Source organism: Carassius gibelio, chromosome A1 (genome assembly GCF_023724105.1).
Source record: "Carassius gibelio isolate Cgi1373 ecotype wild population from Czech Republic chromosome A1, carGib1.2-hapl.c, whole genome shotgun sequence".
NCBI lineage: Eukaryota > Metazoa > Chordata > Actinopteri > Cypriniformes > Cyprinidae > Carassius > Carassius gibelio.
The window spans coordinates 26,059,127-26,085,841 of record NC_068371.1 but is presented as its reverse complement, the minus strand read 5'-3'; the positions used below and the strand labels follow the sequence as shown (position 1 = coordinate 26,085,841).

The 26,715-nt window shown below is 36.4% G+C and overlaps 5 protein-coding genes across 8 annotated transcripts; 4 read left to right on the top strand and 1 right to left on the bottom strand.

Moving 5' to 3' along the window:
- The first annotated feature begins 4,585 nt into the window (after window positions 1-4,585).
- On the top strand, window positions 4,586-7,339 carry LOC127950728 (GTPase IMAP family member 9-like). The gene is made up of 2 exons (XM_052551781.1): window positions 4,586-4,756; window positions 6,384-7,339. The coding sequence occupies exons 1-2, from the start codon at window positions 4,586-4,588 to the stop codon at window positions 7,173-7,175; spliced, it is 963 nt and encodes a 320-aa protein (XP_052407741.1). The 3' UTR covers window positions 7,176-7,339.
- On the top strand, window positions 7,283-8,707 carry LOC127942514 (GTPase IMAP family member 9-like). Its single transcript, XM_052541580.1, has 2 exons — window positions 7,283-7,299; window positions 7,536-8,707. Exons 1-2 carry the CDS (start codon window positions 7,283-7,285, stop codon window positions 8,440-8,442), a joined length of 924 nt encoding a protein of 307 aa, XP_052397540.1. The 3' UTR covers window positions 8,443-8,707.
- Window positions 8,708-8,773: 66 nt separating this feature from the next.
- On the top strand, window positions 8,774-10,316 carry LOC127933117 (GTPase IMAP family member 9). Its single transcript, XM_052533472.1, has 3 exons — window positions 8,774-8,784; window positions 9,040-9,071; window positions 9,271-10,316. Exons 1-3 carry the CDS (start codon window positions 8,774-8,776, stop codon window positions 10,137-10,139), a joined length of 912 nt encoding a protein of 303 aa, XP_052389432.1. The 3' UTR covers window positions 10,140-10,316.
- Window positions 10,317-12,232: 1,916 nt separating this feature from the next.
- Window positions 12,233-14,475, bottom strand: LOC128016762 (GTPase IMAP family member 7-like). Its single transcript, XM_052601546.1, has 4 exons — window positions 14,328-14,475; window positions 13,645-13,763; window positions 13,495-13,531; window positions 12,233-13,329 (listed from the first exon to the last, which is right to left on the bottom strand). Exons 1-4 carry the CDS (start codon window positions 14,344-14,346, stop codon window positions 12,491-12,493), a joined length of 1,014 nt encoding a protein of 337 aa, XP_052457506.1. The 5' UTR covers window positions 14,347-14,475; the 3' UTR covers window positions 12,233-12,490.
- A 2,878-nt stretch (window positions 14,476-17,353) lies between these two features.
- On the top strand, window positions 17,354-26,694 carry LOC128016750 (E3 ubiquitin-protein ligase ZFP91). Of its 4 annotated transcripts, none has more exons than XM_052601520.1 (12): window positions 17,354-18,100; window positions 18,407-18,441; window positions 19,752-19,853; window positions 19,973-20,009; window positions 20,403-20,513; window positions 21,166-21,243; window positions 21,324-21,497; window positions 21,651-21,698; window positions 21,902-21,980; window positions 22,070-22,184; window positions 22,276-22,375; window positions 24,606-26,694. In XM_052601520.1, the coding sequence occupies exons 1-12, from the start codon at window positions 17,706-17,708 to the stop codon at window positions 25,612-25,614; spliced, it is 2,283 nt and encodes a 760-aa protein (XP_052457480.1). In that variant the 5' UTR covers window positions 17,354-17,705; the 3' UTR covers window positions 25,615-26,694. The 4 variants fall into 4 exon arrangements, with proteins under 4 accessions (XP_052457480.1, XP_052457469.1, XP_052457490.1 ...); XM_052601509.1 differs by having other exon boundaries at window positions 21,648-21,698; XM_052601539.1 differs by lacking the exon at window positions 18,407-18,441 and having other exon boundaries at window positions 17,952-18,100; window positions 21,648-21,698.
- Window positions 26,695-26,715: the final 21 nt, after the last annotated feature.

Below are 26,715 nucleotides of genomic sequence, written 5' to 3'. Positions count from 1 at the left end.
AGCAAGGAGATCTGTGAATGAATCCATGTGGCGATTGTGGTTCATTTGCAATTATACAAAGCTACGAGAATACTTTTTGGGTGCAAAAGAAAGAAAAAAATACTTTATTCACTTTATTCATCAATTTTTCTCCTCCGCATCAACATGGTGCCATTTTGGACAATATTTCAGCTGTGTATCAGCATGACGTTGCTGAGATATTCTCAAAAATGGCACTTGAAAACATTTCAGTTGCACTGCTGTCTTTGCAGGATCCGACAGCTCCATCTTAATCTGTGTTCCGAAGATGAATAAATATTTTATGGGTTGGAAACTACATGATGGTGAGTAAATAATGACAGAATTTTCATATTTGGGTGAACTAATCCTTTAATAATCCTAAATTCCTTTTAAATTTTTGAGACTAAAAGGCTAGGATGATGATTCCTTTTGGACTTTTCCCAAATCCTGTCTTTCCAAGCAGGACAATTCAGAACTAATTATTTTCTTCTATTAGATGAATGACATGCAGTCATCACATGCACCACTTATATTGTTGAGTCTAATTGCTATTACAATCTATTTCTTGACTTATGAAATATAATTATAATAAATAATTTATATAATTCAATAGTTTCAATAGGCTATGCATGCAAAGCACAAATACATAGTTGGAAAAGGACTACTAATCTTAAGATACTGACAAAATGTAATTATCTGTATTTCTTCCAGAACACCACTGAACGAAGTGTTGGTCTCAGGTATACTAATCTACAATAAGTACATAAATATATAATGTTTAAAATGATTGAATAGCATATAGGTATGCTTTAATGTGTGTGTGTGTGTTTATATATATATATATATATATATATATATATATATATATATATGTATGTATGTATATATATATATATATATATATATATATATATATATATATATATATATATATATATGTATATGTATATATGTATATGTATATATATATATATATATATATATATATATATATATATATATATATATATATATATATATAGTGTTTATTGGTATCTCTTTCCTCAGTTTGCTTTGTATCCTCATAGTCTTTTAAAACATCCCTTTAAATAACAAAAGCTAGGTGACTCTAAGTTTAAATTATACCCTATTAAGTTATATCCTGTTTGGCATCCTGTTAATTGTTTTGTCATAATTATATTAAGCCACAATTAATCTAAGTCTCTGAGGAAGTTGAAGTGTGTGCTTGAAGAGACTTGTACACCAGGTCCTTGCATATTCATTTGTACACAGCTCGGAAAATACTGCATATTAGGAAGAAGGACTTTTCTTTATGCAAAAATAATAATTTCACCCTCATGTCATTCCAAACCTCTTTCTTCTGTGAAAAGCATAAAAGAAACATTTACAAAAAATAAGAAGGGAAAGAAAATATTCTGAAAAATGCCACAGTAAATTTTAATTTTGGGTGAATTGGTATCCATTACTTTTGATAGCCCTGACTACCATGCGAACTACATTTAACAAATGAAACTAAACAATAGGACAGTTCAGTAAATGAAAATAACCTCCATCACCAACAGAAACTATAGCAAATATTGCACAGGTGTTCCAACAGCTGTATTGTTGGTGTAGTTTGTTTTTCTGTTCAGGGCTGAAAAGTGTATTCTCCTCAGGGCTGAAAACAATTCAATAACAGTTTGTACAGACGTTATGCACGGTTTGTTGTACATGGCTCTTCTTTAGAAACTTAAATAGGCTAAGTGATATATGTATATAGTATATATACAGTAGCCCATGACGTAAACATGCAAGGACAAATAATATAAACCTGAAATTTCCCACCAAATGTATAGAAAGAAAAACAATCCACACTACAAGCAATAGGCCATTTTAGATGGCAGATAAAAGAGAATGATTTTAACAATTCTCATATTGCAAAAGCCATTTGTTGTGTATTGAAAATCATCCAGGCAACATTTGTTAAATCTACTTTTAGTTTTACTTAGAACAAAAATGACAGAAAAAAGATTGTTTGTACAGGGATTATGCAACTCAACGGTCCTTATTTAACTCTTCAACCCAGTAAAACAATCTGAAGTATGAATTTAGAATAGGGAACACATATTTACTTTTAGGAGTTTTCCCTAAACAAACTCTTAATTTGCTGCTTATTAATCGATAGTAAGGTAGTTGTTAAGTTTAGAAACAGGCTGGATTGAGGGATCTTAAATATGGTCATGCAGAATAAGGCCTTTGTGCTTTATATACAGGTGCATCTAAATAAATTAGAATGTCGTGGAAAAGTTCATTTATTTCAGTAATTGTGAAACTTGTGTATTAAATAAATTCAGTGCACACAGACTGAAGTAGTTTAAGTCTTTGGTTCTTTTAATTATGATGATTTGGGCTCAAATTTAACAAAAACTCACCAATTCGCTATCTCAACAAATCATAATATGATGATATGCCAATCAGCTAATCAACTCAAAACACCTGCAAAGGTTTCCTGAGCCTTCAAAATTGCCACGACATTTTGATGGGAGTTGATGGCGCCTCCATGGCCATGACAGGATAGGACGAGTGCTCAGGAAATGCGGCTGAGATGTGACGAGGTTCTGGAGGTTCAGCAGAGATGTGAAGAGGCTCTGGTAGATCCGTGGTGATTTGACTGGGTTCAGGAAGATCATCTGTGGCTTGACTTCGTTCAGGTAGATCAACTGTGGCTTGACTTCGTTCAGGAAGATCAATGGTGACTTGACTTTGCTCATCAAGATGATTGGTGACTTTTCTTTGCTCATGAAGATGATTAGTGACTTGACTTTGCTCACGAAGATCATTGGTGACTTGCATTTGTTCATGAAGATAATTGGGTGACATGAATTTGCCCATGAAGAACAATGGTGACTTGACTTTGCACATGAAGATCATTTGTGTCTTGACTTGACTCATGAGGTCTAACTGTGGTTTTGCTTGACTCATGAGTGTTAATGGTGACTTGACCTGACTCAGGATGGTCAACGGTGATCTGACTAGACTCAGAACGGTCAACGGGGACCTGGCTCGACTCTGGAGGGTCAACAGGGGTCTGACTCGACTCTGGGGGGGACCACTGGGACCTGACTCGACTCTAGAGGGTCAACAGGTAACTGAACTGTTAACGCCAATAGCAAAAACGGCTTCACAATTTGCACAACTGAAAGTGCAAACACGTATTTAAAGAAATCATATTAATGCGGGACCATGCAGCCTCTGTTGATGTCCTAGTGGTGTGATTATTTACTCAGCGTTTGATGTGGCGAAACCTGTGTTCTGACAAGGTTTTTATACCACTTTTTGTCCACTGATTTCCTGATGCTAACCTTACCTCCACACCTAAACCTGAAGACTGTAATTCACCAAGCGGCATCACCAAGCATCTGTTACAATCCATTTCATATAGCAAATGGAAATTTAAAACATAATGGGTGGGGCATAATTGCAGGTTCGCAATATTTACTTGGATATGGGAGGGCTAAAAGAGGCAGGATATAAAGAGACTCAACTGTTCATTTTTCCACATGACAGACAAATCTGCAGCAAAGTGCATCAAAAATCCTTCAACAAATATACCCACTATTATCCAATTAAACATTATGGAAGCCAAAAAAGGTAAATCATGATTTTGTGATAACATCTCTTTCTATATTGCTGTTAGATTTGAATATTTAATTTATGTTCCATATGTACCAATTATGGTTAGAAATTTACTATTGCAGAAGAGCACTGAAAAATTTACATAATTAAAAAAGATTGAGAAATGACTGCAAAAAGACATCCATGTAATAGAGCATTTTTATGCATTAATTTAATTATTTAATATGCTAAACAAAATAAATAATACATCTTACACAAGCACTGTCACTTTACAATGTTCTTCGTATGCTATGTTGTCATAGATATATTGATTTTTATATACTGAATTATGGTGGTGGTGGTTTTCCTCATGATTATGAAACTGAATGTTGCAAAATATCTGGTTGTAATGCATTAGAATGCACCAAATCTGGACACTTATGTGGTACAGAATTTATGACATAATGAATACCATCATAAAAACTCCTCTGCAATGTTTTTTAACGTTTCCAATAAAAATAGGGTTTGTAAACTATTGGGTGGTGTTGGTGCAGTGGATAAGACACATGTCTTTGGTGTGATCGACCCGGGTTCGAATCCACTGTGAGACACCAGTGTGTCCCTGAGCAAGACACTTAACCCCTAGTTGCTCCAGAGGTGTGCGACCTCTGACATATATAGCAATTGTAAGTCGCTTCAGATAAATGTAATGTAATGAAACTAGAATCTCAAATAGGACTATAAATTCCATCTCTGGAACATTTCAAATTAGGGATGCACCGAATGTTCGGCAACCGAAATTATTCGGCCGAAAATAGCCAAAAAAGCACTTTCGGTGTTCGGCCGAATAAGTAAAAAGGCCGAATAAATTTTGCCGAACAATGACGTTTTTAATGACGCAATCAAATAACCCGCGTAGAGTGATAGGCGCGCGCTTTATGCAGCAAACATGTCAGCAGTGTGGAAACACTTTAAAAAGTGTCAGATAAAGATGCAAAAACGGCCGTTTGCAGACATTGTTCTGGATTTGGGAAAGCCGCTAGGTGATGGAGACTGTCAGGTGATGCACAGCGCAGGAGATGAAAACAGCTCAGAGAGTAAACTGGCTCGGCCTCGTACTACAGATGAGCCGCGCACAGAGGACAAGCTCGACTGCTCAACAGTTAGATGGGCAGTGTTGTGCCTGAACGCGTTCATTGAACGATAGTTCATGAACTCGTTCATATTTTGGGCGAACGTGAACTGAACGTGCTGTATTACTGCCTGATGAACGTTACTGTCAACTCGTTCATTCTGGTGTCTGTGAACGGCACGCTCTCTCAGGTTAACTTCGTTCAATAGGGTGCCAGATTTCTATAGAGCCTTCCTGGCGAAAGCCCGGCTAAAACACACCGTAAACGGGTCTTAATATGTAGCGAAAAAACACCCAATCTGGCAACACCAGCCACCAGTGGCGCACAGTCGTCCGCCGCATGCGCGACGCGTCATCAAAAAAAAAAAAAAAGGCGACAGCAGCATGTAGCAAGAAGGTGTATGATCATTTAAAAGAATTTTTTATGATGTTTATGACAATGTCGGTGAGAATGGGAGACAAAGCATTAAAGCAACAATGGGGAAATGCTGTCCCCTCAATCCTAATTTTAAACCCTGGTTGGATAAGGATTCAAAATTGGATATTATATGAAGATGAAATCTGACGCATAGCTTCATTGTTAAAACTGATAAAATAATGTCTGTGATTCTATATGGGCTGTGGCAATAATCAAGGCCGCTTTCCTGACCTGGCGCAGATGGCACGCAAGTAGGCTCCTTGTATGGGAAATTAATTTAAGATTTTATTTATATTTTGGATTATGGTAACACTTTATAAGTAGTTTCTATTTTTAACTTTAACTAACAATGAAAAACCCTTATTAAAAGCATTTATTAATCTTAATGTTAACATTTACTAATACAGTATTAAAATTAAGTATCACATTTGTAATTTCTGAATTAAAAAGTATCAAAAGTGGTAGGCCTATTTGTTAAAATTGTTAATGCACTTATACTAACATGAACTAAATATTTTTTATTATCTTACATTAACGAAGATTAATAAATACCATAACAAATGTATTGCTCATTGTTAGTTAATGCAATAACGTTAACAAACATTATAAAGTGTTACTACCTATATTTTATATGTATTTTGTGAAAATTCTGAACTATTTTCAGTGTAGTAAAATAGTAGGCCTACACTGGGTTTCAACCATTTCATTATCTTGAAGACATTGTTCGTTTTGAAATGAGCAACTGTCAGAAAACTGCAATAAAATGTTCAACTATTCTGCAGGTACTCGTCTGCTCCATGCACAAGCACCAACAGTGAGAGACTGTTTAGTGCTGCATCTCATGTCCATACCTGCAAACTCAGAAGGCCTGAAAAAGGTGACAGATTGGCAAAATAAATGGAAAAAATGCGAAACACCGCGTTCGGTATTCGGCCTTCGGCCTTCGGCCAAGCATTTCATTATTATTCGGCTTCGGCTTCGGCCAAGAATTTCATTTCGGTGCATCCCTATTTCAAATTATAATATCATGTAAGTTGTTTAGTTGATGAACAGAGCCAAGGGAGATGTAAAAGAAAGATAAAGTGAGGATTTGCTAAATTGTCATTTTAACTGAGGTCAATGGGTGATATAAAGCATGAAGTGTCTACAAAGAAAATCACTATTTTGTCACAAAAAATTTGCTCCAACCCTTAATACATAATAAGGATGTAATAATATCCCTGTCCTTTAACAGTGCAGGGGAATCAGAAGAGCAGTGATGAAATAAGAATTGTGCTGGTTGGAAAGACTGGAGTAGGAAAGAGTGCAGCAGCAAATACCATCCTGGGAGAAAACAAGTTTAATTCAGATCTGTCCTCCTCCTCTGTGACCATAGACTGTGATAAAGCCAAAGGAGAAGTCAATGGGCAAAAGGTGGCCGTGATTGACACTCCAGGCTTGTTTGACACAAAAGAGGAACAAACTTTGATTGAGGCAAAGATTAAACTGTGCATATCGCTCTCCGCGCCAGGCCCTCATGTTTTTCTTGTGGTTGTGCAGCTTGGGAGATTTACAGCAGAGGAAAAAAGTACTGTGGAGCAAATTCAGAAAATCTTTGGCGATCAAGCATCAAAATACACCATGGTACTGTTCACTCATGGAGACAAGCTGAAGCGTGTACAGAAAAGCATTCATACGTTTGTTAAAGACAGTGCTGATCTGCTTGACTTTGTCAAGACTACAAGTGGCCGATACCATGTTTTTGACAATGAAGATAAGGATCCAAACCAGGTCAACATGCTGTTTGAACAAATAAAGCAGCTTAAGACTGTAAATGGTGAAGAGTATTACACTAATGAAATGCTTCGGGAAGCTGAGAGAGCAATAGAGGAAGAAAAAGAAAGGCTTATGCTGCAACAACAAATGACTGAACAGGAAGCAAGATACAGAGCAGAAAGAAACAATAAGTTTGTGAAAGCCGGTGTGGTATTGGCAGGAGGCGCTGCTGCTGCTGCTGCGACTGTTGCTGTAAAAGCCTGCCAACTTCAATGAGAACATTTCTCTGATTGGTTAATCCAGCATTGGTCAGTTATTGATTAACAATAAATTCCTTAATTATTAATATGCAAAATAAAAAATGACAGTAGCACTGTGACATAATGCTAGCTATGGACACGTTTTATTATACTAGGTCACTGTAGTTTATTTTAGTACAATGCATAATTGTATTGCAATCCTGAAATGAATAAAAATAAAAACTGAGTAAAAAATGTTTTGTTTTGTTTCGTTTTGTTTTGAGATACTTGATGACTTTTGATACTTGATGTTTACTACGTGCAATGTTTGTGAAAGCACTGGTTATCAATGCCGACCTTCAGTTTTAAGTTTTATTTTCTTTTTGAACAAATGAAGTTCCATTTTTCCAGGAGTGAAGGAGCACCTTCGACTTATTCTGGTCGGCCTTCAGGGAGTTGGGAAAAGTGCAGCAGGAAACACCATTCTGGGCCAAGAAGAGTTTCACTCAGACCTCAGCGCCACTTCTCTCACATCCACAAGTGAACGGAGGGATGCTGTTGTCTGTGGGAGGAAAGTGACTGTTGTAGACACTCCTGGTTTATTAAACTGTGATGCTTCTAATACAGATGTAGAGCTGGAGAGAGCCTTGACCCTGTGTGAACCCGGACCACACGCTTTTCTCCTCGTTATTCAGTTGGGCCGCTTCACTGAGCAAGAAAGACATGTGATGGACATACTCCAGAATATGTTGTGCTCAAATGTCAGTTTATTCACAATAGTACTTTTTACATATGGAGACAAACTTAAGAATAAAAATGCAGACCAGTTTGTAGGGGAGGATAAAAACCTGCAGAAACTCATCCAAAAATGTGGATCACAGTATCATGTGTTTAATAATAATGAGAGAGAAAACACAAGTCAGGTTAGGGAGCTCTTTGAGAAAGTGGACAGTCAGTTGGGAAAGAGAAACCAAAAATATTATGTTAGGACAAACAAGGAGCAGGAAAAGTCCTGGAATAGATGGCACTTCTACTGTGCTGCTGCTGCGACTGCTGCTGCTGCTGCAGCTCTGTTTATGCATGCAGCATTTGCCAAGACACAAACACAGAGTCAAATCCCAGAGTGTTTTCCAAGTGCCCCATGTGATGAGATAATAAAGGTGGAAGCAGATGAGACTCAAAGTGAAACATTTTGGGAAATGTTGCAGAGCCTTATCAGCACAGCATGGCATGACAACAAGAAAGTGTATTTCTTAGGTTTAGTACCACTGCTTTATATTTTGAAGAAACGGATGAAAAAATAAACTATGTATTAAAGACTTTTTAAAGATTCTTTAAATTTTTCAAAGATTCTGTTGAGAAATTACAAATATGTAAAACACTTAAAAAATGCAGATACACAAATGTGCCTTTGAAATGTTGCCTGTTTGGAAGAAATAAGGTATATTCACTATTTTAAACATTTAAAAAAATGTATGCAAATGATTTCTGTGGTAGTTTTATCTTCTGTAAAACACATGAATATTTGCCTGTTTGAAAATGTAGTCCCTATACTAGTTGATGGTGACAGTATGTTAAGGTTTACTTATGAATGATTCTGGTGTAAACATTTTGTTTGTGTAATAAAATAAAAAGATGACCAGAGAGTTTGTCATTATAGCTTATTATTATTATTTTTTTAATATACTGATTTCAGCTGTGCTTGAACCGTGGAATTAACGGCAGATGTTCTTAGTTCTTTTCTTCTAAACCAAGGTACAAACTTGAGCTTCTGGATTAAAGTTACAAAATTTCCCACTGACATTCATTAAAAGACACAACAGTGAACTTTGTGGTCTTGCACATATTTAACCCTTTCATAGCTGCACAGTTTCTGTTGATTCCTGTGTGCTGTACAACAGTTTACACAAATTTCAGGACAATGGCAAAGCGGGTATTTCCTGCAGCAAATACTTTCTTGTCAAGAAAAACAAATATATAAAACATAGGGGCATCTATAACATTGTTGAAGAAAAATTCAGAAATTATTTTACAACAAATATTAATTTCAGTGTGAATTGTTATATAAATGTTTATGTGGTAACATTAGATTATTCAGTATTACAATGCATTTGTTCTTTGCTTTTAAACAGTGCCAGAGCAGCGGGATCCATGTGAAGAGCTCAGGATTATTCTCTTGGGGAAGACTGGAGTTGGAAAAAGTGCTGCTGGAAACACAATTCTTGGTGACAAGTTTTTTAAAGTGAATTTGTCATCATCGTGTGAGACAAAGGTTTGCTGGAAAGCTACAACGAATGTCAACCACACAAATGTTGCTGTTATTGACACACCAGGACTGTTTGACCCCAGCTTTACTATCGAGGAGATGGTCAGCAGAATTAAGCTGTGTATTCCCCTTTCTACTCCCGGTCCACACATCTTCTTGCTGGTGCTTCAGCCTGGTCGGTTCACAAAAGAGGACAGAGACACAGTGGACATTTTTCTCAAAATATTTGGAGAAGATGCAAATAAGCATGCCATAATTTTGTTTACACATGGGGACAAGTTTGAGGGAAGAAATATCCAAGAGTTTGTCACTGACAATCCTGATTTGAAGATACTCTTCAAGAAATGCCAGAAGCGATATCATGTTTTTAATAATGAGTCCAAAGATACCATGCAGGTTGATCAACTTTTTGAAAAAATACACAAGATAATTTCTGAGAATGGAGGATGTTTTTATACCAGTGAAATGCTAGAGAAGGCAGAGATTGCAATTCAAGAGGAAAAACAGCGAATCTTAATGGAAAACGAAGAGCAGAGAAGCAGAGAACTGGAGGATCTGAAAATCAGATATGAAGCAGAGGCTCTCGAACAGGCCATAACAGAGCTGTGGGAAAGAAAAGAGAGGGAGGCGAGAGAGAAAGCAGAAAGAAACAACACATATCTCAAAATAATTGCAGAATTTCTGTTCACTACTCTTGAAAAGTTCATTATGAGAAACCTTGGACAAAATCAATGAATGATACTGGCTGAACACCTGTAGGTTTATGAATCTTTGTCTTTATAAGTCAATAAATTTAACTAATTCATTCTAAAATGATGATTCATTCAGGAACGAAAGAAGTTTATGAACAAGTCATTGAATCAGTCCTCTGGAGCCCCTATATTTAATTCTAGTTCTTTCTTTTTTTTTAAAACACCATTCATAAACACTTACCGTGGACAATCTGTAAGAAAGTCTTCGATACATTATAACAAAGGAGAATTTATATTCACACTAGAAATGTGATGTGATAACAAATGAACCTTATTAAAAAGTTTATGTAAAAATCAACAAAAATTACCAGTGCATAGGATTTGGAATCCTGGATATGCTTTAATAATAAATCAGTCAATAAAAAAACCAACATATGTGGCATCTTCTTTCCCTCCATGTGTTCTATATGCAAACTGCAGTGGCTCTAAACTGATGGCCTCACATTTACCCACAATTCTTTCCATACATTTAGGACTGAGGTCAAAGTAACTGGACTGTAATGTTTAGGTAATGTTGCCTCTAATGTATTGAGGATGGGTTTTACTGTGGATACTTTTCACAGATGTGGGACTGTATACTCATTCAGTAATTTCTGAAATAAATAGCTGTGTATATAGCCCCTTAAGCTGATGTACACTGCACAGACTTGTAGGTGCAGAATTAAGACTTTCATAATCTCCAGTTTGCACCTTTTGTTGTACCCTCCCTCTCCTCTTATTACTTGCAATACTTTCCATGGTTGTTTTTTACATTTCCTGAATATAATTTCTGTTCAACTCTATCCTTACTTTAGTTCTAAATACGTTAGGCTTTATTTTATATATCAGGAGCCATATGAGTGAAAAGGCAAGTAACAGTTTATTTTACTAACAGACAAAAATAAATATCTCCCTTTTGTCCTTGTTGCTGAACGCTGCATATCTGAACTAAATTCTAGTTTAGTGCATGTTTCCACCTGATCTGAGCTAAATGTTTTTCTTGTTCTTTTCAAGATTTAAGTTTCTTTTGCAAAAATAAACCATTGCATCAAGAAAAGAGAACTGACCATTTTGAACACAAATATTTTCCTCAGCTTGCCATCTTGCCTGCGGTTTATATTCACTCACCAGTTTTTATTTTGCTTTTTCAAAAGTATTGGATCTCATTGTTGTAGTGTTGCCCATCATTCACGACTATTTTGTCAGTCTGTTCAAACAACTGAATGACCTGTTCAGTATTTTGTTCTTCATTTTTAAACACATGGAATCTTTCATTGCATGTTTTGATGAAACTGAGAATTTTGGGGCTGTTACACATAATGCATTAAGAGCCGGGGGGTGAAAACTTTTGAGGAGGACGAATTAAATACATGAGTCCCTCAATTGTCCTCAGTGTGAAAAGATGTGTGAAAAAAATGTAGTTAATAGTCTTAAAAATCTTGTTTGGATTTGCCGCATCATCACTTATAATACATGAATAGTATTCAGCTTGACCCAGCATGTTAATTCAGTATGTATTCTCTTTTTACAGTAGATACAAAAGTAGAAGTTAAAACTCACCTTTGATGTGAAGGTCATGAGAGTCTGGATTCCTCTTATGTGAAATTTGGGTTTTCCTTTTCTCTATAAAGAAGAGTTTTCTTATTCATCATGTAGGTTTCCCAACCCTCATTTCAAACACAGAACAACCACACTTGGAAAGCCTGTTTTCATCCATGTTATGATGCAGATTATCATCAAAAGTCTTTTAGAAATATAGGAGTAAATTGAATCCAGAAAATATGCTAAAATTGAAGATTCGATGAAAATTATGATTTCATAAACAAGGAAAAAACAGTCTATCCCTCTATTTACTTGTTTCCTAATCTAAACTGTAGGTTTTCTTGTAATATTACTTATTTTTTATTATGAGCATTCTCTCCATTCGGAAATATTAAAATATGCAATTATTTATCAATTAATATTTTAAATATTTAACTTATACAGTAAACCAAAACAAGTACATAAGGTCAAAATATATATATAAAAGATCTTACTTTGTATACACAAAACTATATCTAGAACAGCTTATATAGAAAACATAAATTAAAACAGTCCTTCATTTATTAGTGTTTGCAATACAGAGACACATTTCTCAGACATTTTACATACACCTTTATATACCCATACCTTCAAATGATTAAACTTTAAGATTTCCCATTCACCATAATGTGAAAGGGAATGTGAAAGGTAAATGTGCTTTGTTACAATTAATTAATAAATAGTAACAAATAGTAAATTTCAAAAATACAATCTATAAATTATGAGATTTTTAGTACCCTCTTTCCCTAGCCACATGGTCCGTTTTCAAGTAGGTCACAGGAAGAATTTGCTTAATGCTTTAATCAAAGAAACGGCCACTTCGATTAAGAACGGAAAGTCAATCTCAGCTTTGTATCTTGCCACCTGGTCATATTTTTCGTTTAACTCTTTTAAAGCTTTTTCATATGCTTTGTCCTCAAGTTGAGCCCTCAGAGCTTCTATCTCCCTTCGTCTCTGCTCCTCTGTCTCCTTCAGGATACGCTGTTTCTCTTTCTCAATTGCTCTTTCTACCCTTTCAAGCATCTCGCTGGTGTAGTGTTGCCCACCATTCCCAGTGACCATTTTATCAATCTGGTCAAGCAACTGAATGACCTGTTCAGAATTTTTTTCTTTATTGTTGAACACATGGTATCGTCCATTGCATGTTTTGATGAATCTGAGCAGTTGTGCGTTGTCCCGGACAAAGGAGTGAATGTTTTTGCCCTCCAGTCGATCTCCATGAGTGAAAAGTACCATGGTGTACATGGAAGATTCCTTACCAAAAACAGCTTGAATGATTCTAACAGCCTCTGCCTCTTCATCTGTGAATCTTCCCAGCTGAATCACAACTAAGAAGACATGTGGACCAGGAGCAGAGAGAGGAATACAGCGTTTAATTCTGTTGACCACTTCCTCTTTAGTTAGGCTAGTGTCAAATAATCCTGGAGAGTCAATGACGGACACTTTTCTGCCATTTATAACTGCATGAAATTTTTCACATTGTCCAGTCACAGAAGAGGAAGATATCTCTGATTTAAAAACCTTTTGTCCCAGGATTGTGTTGCCTGTTGCACTTTTTCCCACCCCGGTTTTTCCAACCAAAAGAATCCGGAGTGGATCGTCTGGATAATGCACTGAACATGAACAAGACTCATATAATTTTTTGGTAATATAATTGCAATTTCAAACATATATTTCAAAAGAACAATGAAATATATCTATATTAAACCATTTTAAAACTATTTATCCATCTTAGTGTTGTAGAGTTTATATGAAAATATAATAAATAAATAACTTACCTTTATCATCCAAATCCTGTTTTTGTTGCGTGACGATCTAGAAATGATTTATGTAATGTTACAAACTTTATCACATTTTGACACTTATACTGTTAAAAAGATAATCAGTTTAGAGTGGGAAAAAATGACAAAATACACACTTAAGCATACCTGAATCCCCAATGCAATTAATATGACAATTATAAAATGTATCAGTAGTTCTGGGGAGAAAAATGCATTCCAAGACTTCGAGGTCGTTGGTGATGGTCCAGGAGAAATGCCCCGCGCAGCTATAAAGAAAGTCATTTTTTAAAAATATTTTTATTATTAACAGATGCAGTGAAGAGAAGACTGGAAATGTTTGAGGAGACATACCACTGTGAAATCTCCTTTTACGAAGCAAATTTTTATTAAGCAAAAGTATTTAAAACAAAACTTACAAATGTCCACTACCCCAGTAGAATCTACAGAAAAGTTCTCACTTGAATATTCCAGTTCCTCTATTTAATGGTCATAGTTCATGGTCCATGAACAAGGCCATTTCACGTCATGAATTGTAAGCTAATTACACCTTACAGTTTTTATGATTTATTTTCTAATTTATTTTCTAAACAAGAAACTGTTTGTAACTGCTAGCTACCGCTTCAAATCAAGCTTTATCTGTTAATAAACGATTGCTATCTCTTTAAAATCACTAAAAACTCTGTAAAATAGTTTTTCATCTAACGTTACTTTAATCAGATTTCTTCGTTTAAATGTAAATAGTATATATATATATATATATATATATATATATATATATATATATATATATATATATATATATATATATATATATATAAATTACACCTCACCTCTATATGAAGAGCACATTGTACGTCTAGATGTAAACTGGGTTTCGTTTTTGTTTCTTATCAAAAGTTTCGTTTACTCCTTGAGTTACCGGAAGGATTATCTAGTGTAGACTACCATCTACAGGAGTTAAGACGCCACTGCATCATGATAAAGGGTCATTCCTGGTACGTGGTAACATTTGGCTTCAAAGTGTTGGAAAAAAAGTTACATGAGTTAAATGGGTTTTTTTTTTTTTGGCATTCTAGGCAAGGCAAGGCAAGTTTATTTATATAACACATTTCGTACACAATGGTAATTTAAAGTGCTTTACATAAAAGCAAGTAAAATAATCATGAAGAAAAATAATCACAAAAATAAAACAAGCAATTTTAAAACTTTGAAAATGATTTTAAAAATTACTTTTTTTAAACGAATTTAAAAAAGTTAAAAATAGAAAATGGTTTGACATAAACAACAGTGAATACGTAAAATACACTGCAATCAGTTCGGACATCGCACAGTGCTCATTCAATAAATGCACAGCTAAACAGATGAGTTTTGAGTCTAGATTTAAAAGTGGCTAATATTTTAGCATATCTGATCTCTTCTGGAAGCTGATTCCAACTCCGGGCGGCATAGTAACTAAAGGCGGACTACCCTCGTTTTGTGTGAACCCTTAGTATTTTTAACTGACTCAGTCTTATTCAGTGAACATATCTGCAATGTATTTCAGTCCTAGGTCATTGAGTGAAAGTACTTTAAAATCAATCCTAAATGTAACTGGAAGCCAGTGTAAGGACCTGAGGACTGGTGTGATATGCTCAGATTTTCTGGTTCTAGTCAGAATCCTGGCAGCAGCGTTCTGGATGAGCTGCAGCTGTCTAATTGTCTTTTTGGGAAGGCCAGTGAGGAGCCCATTACAATAGTCCACCCTGCTGGTGATGAAGGCATAAACAAGTTTCTCCAAGTGTTGGCTGGAAACAAAACATCTAATTCTTGCGATATTTTTTAGATGATAGTATGCTGATTTAGTTACTGTTTTGACATGACTACTGAAAATGAGGTCCGTCTCCAGAATCACACCAAGATTCCTGACTTGATTTTTAGTTGTTTGACCCCTAGAGTCAAGGTATGCATTCACCTTGAAAACTTCATCTTTGTTTCCAAATGCAATGACTTTAGTTTTTTCTTATTTAACTGAAGAAAGTTCTGGCACATCCAACTATTAATTTCACCAATGCATTGGCAGAGGGAGTCAATGGGGCTGTAGTCATTTGGAAATAAGGCTAGGTAAATCTGGGTATCATCAGCATAGCTGTGATAGGCAATTTGGTTCTTTCTCATTATTTGACTTAGTGGGAGAATATACAGGCTAGAATTGAATTGAGCCTTGTGGGACACCACATGCCATGGACGTCCACTTAGACTTATGTTCTCCTAGACTCACATAATATCATCTCCCTTTTAAGTATAATCTGAACCATTTGAGTACTATCCCAGAAAGCCGACCCAGTTTTCCAGTCTTTCTAGTAGTACGTTATGATTGACAGTGTCAAACGCAACTCTGAGATCTAGCAATACCAGCACTGATATTTTGCCAGAGTCAAATATATTAATTATAGGTTATTTGCTATTTACACTAAGTGCAATTTATTCTATTAGAATTTCCACATTTTGAGCTAAGTTAGCCATAGCTCATTGAGTGATCATAGTTTAGCTAGCTAACCTTCTCCAGATTAACAGAACTTTTATAACTATGTCAGATTTTGATTTGTTCTTTTTTTGATAGGACAAACATTCTCCATAATACAACCTAACAGGGTAGGATTTTAGGTAATTTTAAGGGTGGGACAAGCAGGATAACATTTCAAAAACTAAAGAAGAATTTAGGAGGAAGAGTTGAAACTTACCTCAGTTTGTACAGTAAAATTCCAGTGGAAAAAAATAAATTATGTCACTTCTTGAAAATGGTCTCAATGAAATTGCAGTTGGTTTTGGAAAGCGAGAAATTATGTACTAACAGGGTGGAAGATGACTTCAGGGACAAGGTAATTGAAGAAAATTGATAATTTCATTTGAAGAATATTTATAATTTCTATTATATCTGTTTAAGTAATAAAGACGACCTAAATATACAAGTTAAGCCATATCTTATAAATATGTGACTCATTTTCAGAAAAAAATGTAAAATAATTCATTACACATAAAAGTCACTGTATAACAGGAATGACCCTAATACAGTTGATTTATCATTAAAGCCTGTTTAGGAATGTAGTCAATGGTAGTTGACAGCTATAGAAATGAAAGTGCACAGAGTATTTTCCCTAACAATCTGTTTCACACAATTATAAATTAATAGAAGTTAGTAATATATTAGAAGTAATAATATATTATTAATTTATTATAATATAATATATTATTATTATTATTGTTGTTATTATTATTATTATTATTATGGTAATATATTAAAAAAAAACTTTTATTAATGTATTTTGTGTGAAACATTTATTATTATTATTGGCAAAATTGTTGTCGTATAAATTTATATAAATGTATATATTTAATTGAATTTTAATTAAACATTATTTTATTATTTTATTATTAAATAAATATTATATTTATTACTAAATAAACACACACACACACACAAGTCTACACATAAGTCTAAAGTAAATGATGATCAAAAATAAATAATGTAGGCATGGTAACATTTCTAAGTTTTATTGTGATTTTCATGGAATAAAATGTAGAATTCTATTAGTATTAATACAAATAAAAGTGAACTTTTATTGAACTGAGCAATAAAGCTCTTTCTGATTCTGATTCTTCTGAACATTCTAGGTATTATTTAACTAGCCTACCATCTTTATACAACAAATGGGGGGGAAAATGCTGCAAGTCTCCAATTGCGCCATATTCTTCGATTTAAAATACACCTGGAAAGACGCTGGTGGTTTGAATTTGACAGAAGAGCTTTTGTAGGTCAGTGAAAACTGGCACACGTACAGCCGCAGCGCTGTGTGTCGCTGCTGAGATCGTCTTCGGCTTCATCTCCACTTAAAGGAGACGCAACAAAGAGCGACAGTAGTGGGCCCTGCTAACAGCGTGGCTTACTATAGCTTTAAGAACTTAAAATAGGGTCTGGGTCTTTAAAATGAATTTTGTACAGTTATTATAGAGACGATAGACTAAGTTTTCTATTTGTAGGCTTACATTTTTGCACTAAATTAGCAAAAAGAAATAGGAGCGTCCTTTGAAATATGTTTGACAATCGGATCAGGGCCGTTAGCAACCCACTATTTTTCATATTTTATGCCTCCTGTTTATTTCAAGCCATGTTTAATTTCGTAGAGAATTTTTGAGGGGTCCTGAAGTAAGAGAAAACAACTTTAGCGGCGATGGAGCCGCAGCTCTCGAACAACAAAGAGGAGGTGGAGAATGAGACGGCCATGGAGAAATCCGCGGGGCAGAGTACCACATCCACCCCGTGCAGGGCAATCAGAGGACGCGGGGACGGCTGCTTGAAGACCGAAGTGACCTGCCCACCCGAAACAAACGGAGCCGCGACGAGCGTAGGGGGTTCCGGGCGGGTTTTACGTGACAGGTCAACGCGAACGATTCCCGTGTGGAGACAGAGCGATATCGGGGAGGACCGGGATGAAGTGACACGCGACGCTGCGGCGAATCGCCGGAGGAAAGCGAAATGCCCGCGGCGCAGGAAGAGCGTAGCAGCCGCCGCAGGTTCATCGGATTCGGGAAGAGAGTGCGGCGGTAACTGCGACCCTCCAGATGAGTACGTGCGACTTTTGAGTCTGTAATATACATGACATCTTTTAGGGCACAAATAACAAGGCCTCGCTTCTGCAAGTCCTAATAATAACGCATGGCATTTCTGTGCCACTTTCTCACATTAAGGCGTAACTTTATGCTGACAGACTGCGGTGTTTACATTTGCATCAATGAAAGTAACGTTAGCTGTGTTTCTAAGCGAGTACCTGGGCAAAATAAATCACTCACCCCTCAATCTGTGACACTAGAAGGAGAATCTTAAAGATGAGACATATTAAATAAACCAGCCTGTTTCTCCGTCTTATGACAGGTTTGAAGAAAACAAGGATGCGCTGGTTAATCGAGGTACTTTAAATGACATTTATTTTGTTAATGAGCATCTAGAGGAGGCTGTGTATGGTCAGCCGTTTTATTAATATTCAGTTATTTTTGTTATTTAAAAAAAACTGAGAATTCCAAAAGTGACTGTATTCATTAGATACTAGTACGTGTTCTGTTACATTTGAATTAATAATTAAATTGAATTGTTAGTTAACAAATAGGCTCAAGGTTTATTTATTTTTAATTTTTTTGCCATTAAATTCTTAGAAGCTCTGTGACTCCGGTATCATAAATATTCAGTTTAGACTCATTTTTATTACAGTTTTGCTAGTAACTTTTTATAAGGTTGTAGTACTTTATTTATTTGTAACTAGTGATTTTCCTCCAATATATACCATCTATTTTAGTTTTAAAAGTAGTCATTTATTCAATATACTACTACCTTTATTATGACACTAGTCTGTATCCTAGTTGTTACTGTTAACATTTCTTATCTCACTGGTTACAATAACTTTATTTGTCATTTAAGCACTGACTATTCAGAATAGCTGCTATATAGTTCAAATTTAAAATGTTACTACTAGGTATAATTGGGACTTAAACTACTAGTGTGTAATAAAAAGCAATAATGAGTAGGTAATAGTGTCTATTCAGTTAGTACTTGGAAAATCTGGAATCAATACCAGCAACCATTGAAAAACAAACTGAATAGTTATCTGAATATCTGTTAACTACAATAAGGTTATATACTAAGTATACTAAGTTACCATTAGTTGAACTAACAAAGGAAAATACCTCTAAAGCTTTTGTCAATCTCAGTTAATATAAATTTCAGCATTTACTAATACTGTACATTATTATAGTCAAAAGTTGTATTTGGAAATGTAATTTAATGGACCTGGGCTAATATGAATTAATGATGAATAATTGCATTTTTATTAATGTTAACAGAGTAATATATATACTGTAACAAATGTATGGCTCATTTAAGGTGTTGTGTTAAGGGACCTTATTGTGAAGTACTGAATATTTAAGTCACATATTGCCAAAGAATTCACTGGCAAAAATTGCAATATGTAACCAGTAAGAGCTAGTTAACTGATTAGCTTATTGCGATATTGACTATTAGCAAAGAAATACATACTAGTATTGTATGTAATGAAAATGTACAAGTCATAGATTCACTCTCTATTGGAATAAGTACTAGTATCTAACATACTAGTAATAAAAAATACAGAAAAATAAATTATAGTGATTTTTAAGGAAGAGATGTTAAAACAGTTTGCCTTAGGATGTGATCTGATTCTGCTTCATGTGACTGTGTTCTCTTCCAGCGGCCCGCGGCAGACGGGTGCAGGTGCGCTCAGGGGCCCGCACCTGCCGGGGCTCGCCTAGGACTGTGTTTAAAATTGAGCCAGAAATGGACATTGACTATGGTATGCTGCTGAGCTTTTAAATGTAGTAGACTGAACAGGTCCACTGCAAAAGCTTGATCAAATACACGCTACAAAACATACCTATAATTAACTATAACAGTTGCACATTTTGCTTGCAGTGGAGGCCAATAAAGCGGTCGAAAAGACAGGAGCAAGGTGACTGCACATGTACCATGAGAACACATGGACACTTTCTAATGAAAGACCCCATGAAATCATAGCTGGATTTTTGTGGCTTTATATGCATTTAAAATGCATGGCGTTACTATTCCATGAAAAAAAAATGAACCAAAATTATCTTGCATAGCCAAATGTATTCAAATTTCTGTCCTCCGTCTAGCAAAAGCCAGTAGTGCATCATAATTTACACTGTGACGTAAACAAGGCTATTGGCTGTTGGTTAAAAAAGAAATAAGACCAGTTTCAACACAGGAAAGAAAACTGTGTTCGTCAAGCCATTTCGTGGGGTCTTTGAAGACACTAATGGCTTTTTCTAGTGTTTTGGAGTTGGTCTGACAAAGCCATTTGATTGTCACTGCCATATTTTAGTGTGGAGAAAAAGGAAGAGGAGAGCATGGATGATGAGGACGTTGTAGAAGAGGAAGAGAATCCATTTTTGGATGATCCAAAAGATGAAAACTACCTGCCCCATTCACATAGGTAATGTTGTACCTTGTGCATATATACTGATTGTAGTCATAATATGGCTTTAGAGGATTAAACATTGTTATAACCTCTTGGAAACAGTTATCGTTTCATTTTATAAATGGCTGACATCTGATGTTGTGTTAGAGGATGATTACAGTTATCAGTCAATGATAAAATGAAAGTTATGGATTATTCAGGCTTGTCAGGATTTCCAGTGTCGTGGAAAGCCTATAAATATCAGGGAATTATAAAACTGTGATGTCCAGGCCAAGAAAAGTAATTGAAATAGCAAAAATGGTCATAATATATACAATTTCTATTGAAAATATATATTTTTTCTAGTCATGGCCATCGAGAACACATTTCTGCTTGTGAGAAAATAGTAAAATCTTTGTTCATGTATGCTGTCTTGTTAAGTTTGAAGAAAACTTCTGTAATTATTGTCTGTATAGGGTGGTGTTCTAAATATACAGTAAATGCTGTAAGTGCAGAGCTTAATGTAGCATGTACAATGATATTTAAAAATAAATGATTTTTAAAATAAAGTGATTTGAAAAAGATTGAGAAACACTGATTTGCAGGGTGCGCCAGATATGATTTCACTCATCCATCAGATCATGTGTGCTGTTTATGGCTTGTTGCTGATGTTTCTTTTCCTCAACAGTGAGGAAGAGGACGCTGTCAGCAGTGACGAAGACGTCTCTTTTAGAGACGACCTGAATGACCAGAGCTATGATCCCAAGTATGAGAAGAGTGTGTATTTGTGTGCTCTGAAGTCCTCGTCTCCTACACCATCTACATCTCCGTTGTATTTCTGTGCAGGGACTTTCCTAAGGCAAGGCTCAGACCCCCTACTAGACTGAAGGAGAAGAAAGACAGGGCTGCATTGCCAGAGACCGCAACCGAGCAAGAGACCGAGATCAAAACCGAGGGAGGGGAGGGCACAGATGTGCAGACCGCCGCTGAAGTCGAGGAAGGTGCCGAGCCACCCAGGAAGTGAGTCAGTGGTGTTGTTCTATATGTTTGTGATGGAAACGCAACTTGACACTCCTGCAACAAAATGTGACTCATTATGTTCACAGTCTCACTTAAACGCTCACTTAGTGAATGATAAACAAATATTAACCATCTTGTTGTTTGTCTTAGAAGAGGGCGAAGAAGGAAAGATGATAAAAGTCCTCGACTTCCTAAAAGAAGGTAAAAAAGCCTCTCACATTGAACACTGAAAACAGTCTTAAAACATGAGCGGACCTGTATGTCAGTTCCTGTAATAATTTGCAGCGTGCCATATTTTGTATTTACTTTGCAACCTGAAGTTTCCTTTACAAATGCATAAATGATTAAATAAATACTAATTAATTCCGTATATTAACTTGAGATCATTTGTTTTTGTTTTGTAGGAAAAAGCCGCCTGTGCAGTATGTGCGTTGTGAAATGGAAGGATGTGGTACAGTGCTGGCCCATCCGCGCTACTTACAGGTACAGACGCAAACTAATGTTTCCCTCACTGACTGACACCGACACAAACATTAGACTTGAAAGCTTTCTGTTGTGTTTTTGTCCTGCAGCATCACATCAAATACCAACACCTGATGAAGAAGAAGTACGTCTGCCCTCATCCCTCATGTGGACGACTCTTCCGGCTGCAGAAACAACTGCTGCGGCATGCCAAGCATCACACCGGTAAGATAAACCGATCATGTTTAAAGACTGAAATAGTTATCATGGGGTGTCTTTGGTCGGGTGGCTTTTTTTAAAGTACAGTCTGTTGCAGATCAGAGAGACTACATCTGTGAGTTCTGTGCTCGCGCCTTCAAGAGCTCTCACAACCTGGCTGTGCATCGAATGATACACACCGGAGAGAAACCACTGCAGTAAGTCGAATCTCTGCTGCTTACAAATCTGGGGTTGGGTACTGAAACCAGGTGCCAATATGGACCTATGGAACCGAACAGAATCAGAATGCAGATTTCGGTGCCTTATTTCGGTGCTTCTTAAATGCCTAAGCAATCGATTGAATATTTGTCCTGGTTCTCCTAAATGTATGCAAGAAGCATGGGCATCGCTAGGCTTTTTTAGCGGGGCTGTAGCATTTAGCTCCGTAAAAACTGTACACAAGTTCGCAATCACCTAAAAGTCAGTCCTCTTAAATTTCATATGAAACAGCGGCAGAACGGTTTCCTCCCCGTCTTTCAGCGCTCTTCAATCCGCAGACAGCGGCGGAGCAGCACAAACAGACTCAGACAGAAACAGAGGACACGATGTGTTTATCGATAGATTGTTAGAATATCCGTATCTGTGCAGTTCTTTGTCATGAATAACTGCGTTCACCGCTCATCACACCACAGCTGTTTCCTCCAGCGAAAATCTAGTCCTTAACACATATGAACACTTACTTTAATTATACTTAATTTAATTATACTTACTTGATACATACGCTACTGTGCAAAAGTCTTAGGCACGTTAGTATTTTAGCACATTCATTTTGCCATTAGTTTGAATAATAATCTATTGAGATTTTTGAATGCACAAGCAGCCTGACAACAGCCGGTGCTCCACACAGAGATCTGATCTCACCATCATCGAATCTGTCTGTTATTACACGAAGAGACAGATGAAACGTAGACAAACTAAATCCAGAAGAACTGTGGTCGTATCTCCAAGACGCTTGAAGAAACCCTCCTGCAAAGCTACCTGAATAAAACGTTCACTAATGTGCCTTTTGCACAGTACTGTACTTTACAAACTACATTGTTGCTACTTTATAAGGAATGAGCATACAGTAATTCACAGGACTGATTAAAGGCAGTGACCGACAGCACTCATTCTGACAGAGATGGAGTAGAAAACATTATGTGTGGTCTTGTATTAAACAATGACCCAGATCATGAAATACATTTATTAGCCTTAGGGTAAGGGAAACTTGGGAAATGAGAGCATCCAAGGAGCGTGTGAAACCATGGATTTATTCTAAATAATTTTAATGTTCTTTAATGTTATCCATAGTATTTTGTGGCTTTTTTTAAGTATCGGTTCAGGCACTGGTACCATTTTATAAGTATCGATATGGCACCAGTATCGTAAAAACCCAATCGATACCCAACCCTATTAAAAACTATTCCACACTACTGCTTTTCCATCTGAGAGGACGAAGTACAAGTTTGTAAAAAAAAAAAAACGTTTTGTATCTCCTGAAGGGTTTAATTTTGTGAACAGCTTACTGTTCATTATTCTGCTTATTACCGGACTACTTTAAATAAAAAGGTGTTTTGAAAAAAATATTTATTTGGGTTAAGATGTATAATTTAAAAGCTTGATGGTTTAACTTTTAAAAATAAGTAAAAATTGTAAATGTGTAAAGATATTAACGACAAAAGACGGCAAAAGACTTTATTATTTTAAGCTGGAAAACTAGCTGTTGAAACAATAATTGAACCATCAGGAACCCTTTAGTCTCCAGAGCCACCATTTTCCAGAACTATAAACTACCTTCAGTCTCCAGAAGTACAAGCTGTGAGGTTTTATGCACACCCAATTATACCGTTTCTTACTTCCAGCCCTCATTAACAAGTATATATATATATATATATATATATATATATATATATATATATATATATATATATCACTTAAAAATGATTAAATACAAAATTCATAGTTGTTAATAAGATTTATGTGGTTTGGAAATGGTCAAATGTGGTGTGAACATGGAGGAGCAAAACATGACAGACAGTTCAGACGGCCAGATACAGCGTGTTCTGATGTAGTGAAGGAAGGACGTTGAAGGTCTGACATGGAAGATAGTGAGATGACTGTTAATTGTCGTGCTCCTACATTCCCTGAAGTTAAATATATCCGGTCATAAATATATTGTATGTAATCGCATTCACTTTTGATAGCTTTGTAGAAATGTCTGTACCAGGGAGAATGTGTTTGAGGTAGTCATTGTTCATTTTCCTTATTTTAAGAGTAAAAAAATGACACTTCACATTTGACATTGTATAATTGTCAAAAAACAAAAAAAAAACTCTCCTCTATAGTCATCTCAAAGATCGATAAAAAAATAAAAATCCTGTAAATTTCAAGCTTCCCATTTCTCCCTAGGTGTGAAATCTGTGGTTTCACTTGCCGTCAGAAGGCCTCTCTTAACTGGCACATGAAGAAGCACGACGCTGATGCCACGTACCAGTTCTCCTGCAGCATCTGCGGCAAGAAGTTCGAAAAGAAGGACAGTGTAGTGGCTCACAAAGCCAAGAGCCACCCAGAGGTGCTCATTGCCGAGGCCCTGGCCGCCAATGCTGGACAACTCATCACCACTCCTGCTGGAGTCACCACGCTGCTGGAGACCTCCACGGGCTCCATGCAGACAGAGCAGGTGGTCCCTGAGGCCCAGGGGAGCTCTGCAATACCAGCGGGTCAGGTGGCCCCAGTGACACACATGGGTTCAGTGATGGTTGTGGATCAGGATCACCCACTACACACCATGCAGGTACCAGTTACCCTGGCCTTGTCGTCGACAGAAGAGGAGAACAGAGCTCCCTCGCAGCAGACCTCCACTCACTCCCTGCAGATGCCGCTACAGTTCGTCTCGACACCCGTCTCGCAGCAACACCAAATGCATCAGATACCCATTCAGCCCTCCACTACCAGCATCACCCAGCAGGCCGCTTTGGTCCAGCAGCTGCCCATTCAGTCCTACAGCTCTCAATCCCAGATAGTCCACATGGCCTTCAGAGGTCTTCCTCAGCAGCAGCCGCCACTGCTTTCTGTTGCTCAGCAGCTGCCTCTTCAAACCACCCAGTCACATCAAACCCAGACCCTCCCTAGACCCCCAAGCCACAACCCGGCTCCCAATACTCCCCTCCTCTCCCAAACCCTTCCCGAGATGCCCGCTGACTCCCGGAGCGTTTTAGGATTCGGGCGCAATCCTGCCCCCTTATCTACATCAACCCAGTCTTCCGCTACTCCTTTAGAGACGAGACAGGTAGTCTGGGAGGGAGACGGGACTAATGAGAATGGAAATGGGGGTGGGGTTTGGGAGGTGGGTGGAGGGGGGGAGGAGCAAAACATGACAGACAGTTCAGACGGCCAGATACAGCGTGTTCTGATGTAGTGAAGGAAGGATGTTGAAGGTCTGATATGGAAGATAGTGAGATGACTGTTATTTGTCGCACTCCTACAACCCCCTGAAGTTAAATATATAGAGTCATAAATATATTGTATGTAATCGCATTAACTTTTGGTAGCTTTGTAGAAATGTGTGAACCAGGGAGACTGTGTTTGAGTTATTGTCATTGTTTATTTTGTATATAAACAGTTATAGTCCCCTACGACAACGACATCTGTTTTGTGTGTGTGTGAGTGAGTGAGTGTGTTGTTTTGTGGCTGTATAGGCTTCTACAGACCTTAATTCACTTCAGTCTGTGTGAGTAAAGCCATTATGTGTAAGCAAACTTGTGCCATCATGTGGCTTGAATTGGTACTGTAGAAATTAGGGATACATCCATATTACACATTAGCAGAAAATTATTTTGATGTTATGGTCAATATTATAATTCCATCTTATTTTGTCTAAGTAATTGTAAATATAGCACATAAAAAACAAATACCTTTTTAAAAATGTTACAAGTGAATTTAGGCATCCTGTTAAAAAAATAATTTTGAAATTTGTTAAATGACAATAATAATGGTTATTAAATTATTCATGTTTTTAAAAATGAACTTTTAACTGACCATTTAATGATGGCAAAAATAATATAAATGCAAAAAAATCAGAAACTTAAATATTATAATTGCTGATATTCACCACTGTTCAAATGTTTGGTGTATTATCAGTTTTGAAAGTTTTTTTTTTTTTTTAATTGCAGTAAACACTAATATTGTGAAATATTGGTACAATTAATTTTTTTTTATTTTAATACATTTTAAAATGCATTAATTCCTGAGATGGCAAAGCTGAATTTTCAGCAGCCAATACTCTTCTGTGTAACGTGCTCACAAAACATTTATTATTATAAATGTTGAAAACAGATGTGCTGTGTAAACCATGATACTTTTTTGTTTCACGATTTTTTTAAATAACAGCCTTAACTTGAAATAATTTTTTGTTACATTATTTATAAATGTATTTTCTGTCACTGCATGCATTTAATGCATCTTTGCTGAATAAATGCACTAATTTCTTTCAAACAAATCTGCCTCCGAACCTTTGAAC

Bases quoted from the DNA above. Each gene is read 5' to 3' on its own strand.
- LOC127950728 (XM_052551781.1), top strand. From the start codon at position 4,586: ATGCAAAAACGGCCGTTTGCAGACATTGTTCTGGATTTGGGAAAGCCG. The intron at 4,757-6,383 runs GTTAGATGGGCA...TTAACAGTGCAG, and splicing joins ACAAGCTCGACTGCTCAACA to GGGAATCAGAAGAGCAGTGA.
- LOC128016750 (XM_052601509.1), top strand. From the start codon at position 17,706: ATGGAGCCGCAGCTCTCGAACAACAAAGAGGAGGTGGAGAATGAGACG. The intron at 21,244-21,323 runs GTATGAGAAGAG...ATTTCTGTGCAG, and splicing joins GACCAGAGCTATGATCCCAA to GGACTTTCCTAAGGCAAGGC. The intron at 22,185-22,275 runs GTAAGATAAACC...AGTCTGTTGCAG, and splicing joins GCATGCCAAGCATCACACCG to ATCAGAGAGACTACATCTGT.
- LOC127933117 (XM_052533472.1), top strand. The intron at 9,072-9,270 runs GTATTTCCTGCA...GCTTTTAAACAG, and splicing joins TCAGGACAATGGCAAAGCGG to TGCCAGAGCAGCGGGATCCA.
- LOC128016762 (XM_052601546.1), bottom strand. The intron at 13,532-13,644 runs GTATGCTTAAGT...AATCATTTCTAG, and splicing joins TAATTGCATTGGGGATTCAG to ATCGTCACGCAACAAAAACA. The intron at 13,330-13,494 runs GTAAGTTATTTA...GTTCATGTTCAG, and splicing joins ACAGGATTTGGATGATAAAG to TGCATTATCCAGACGATCCA.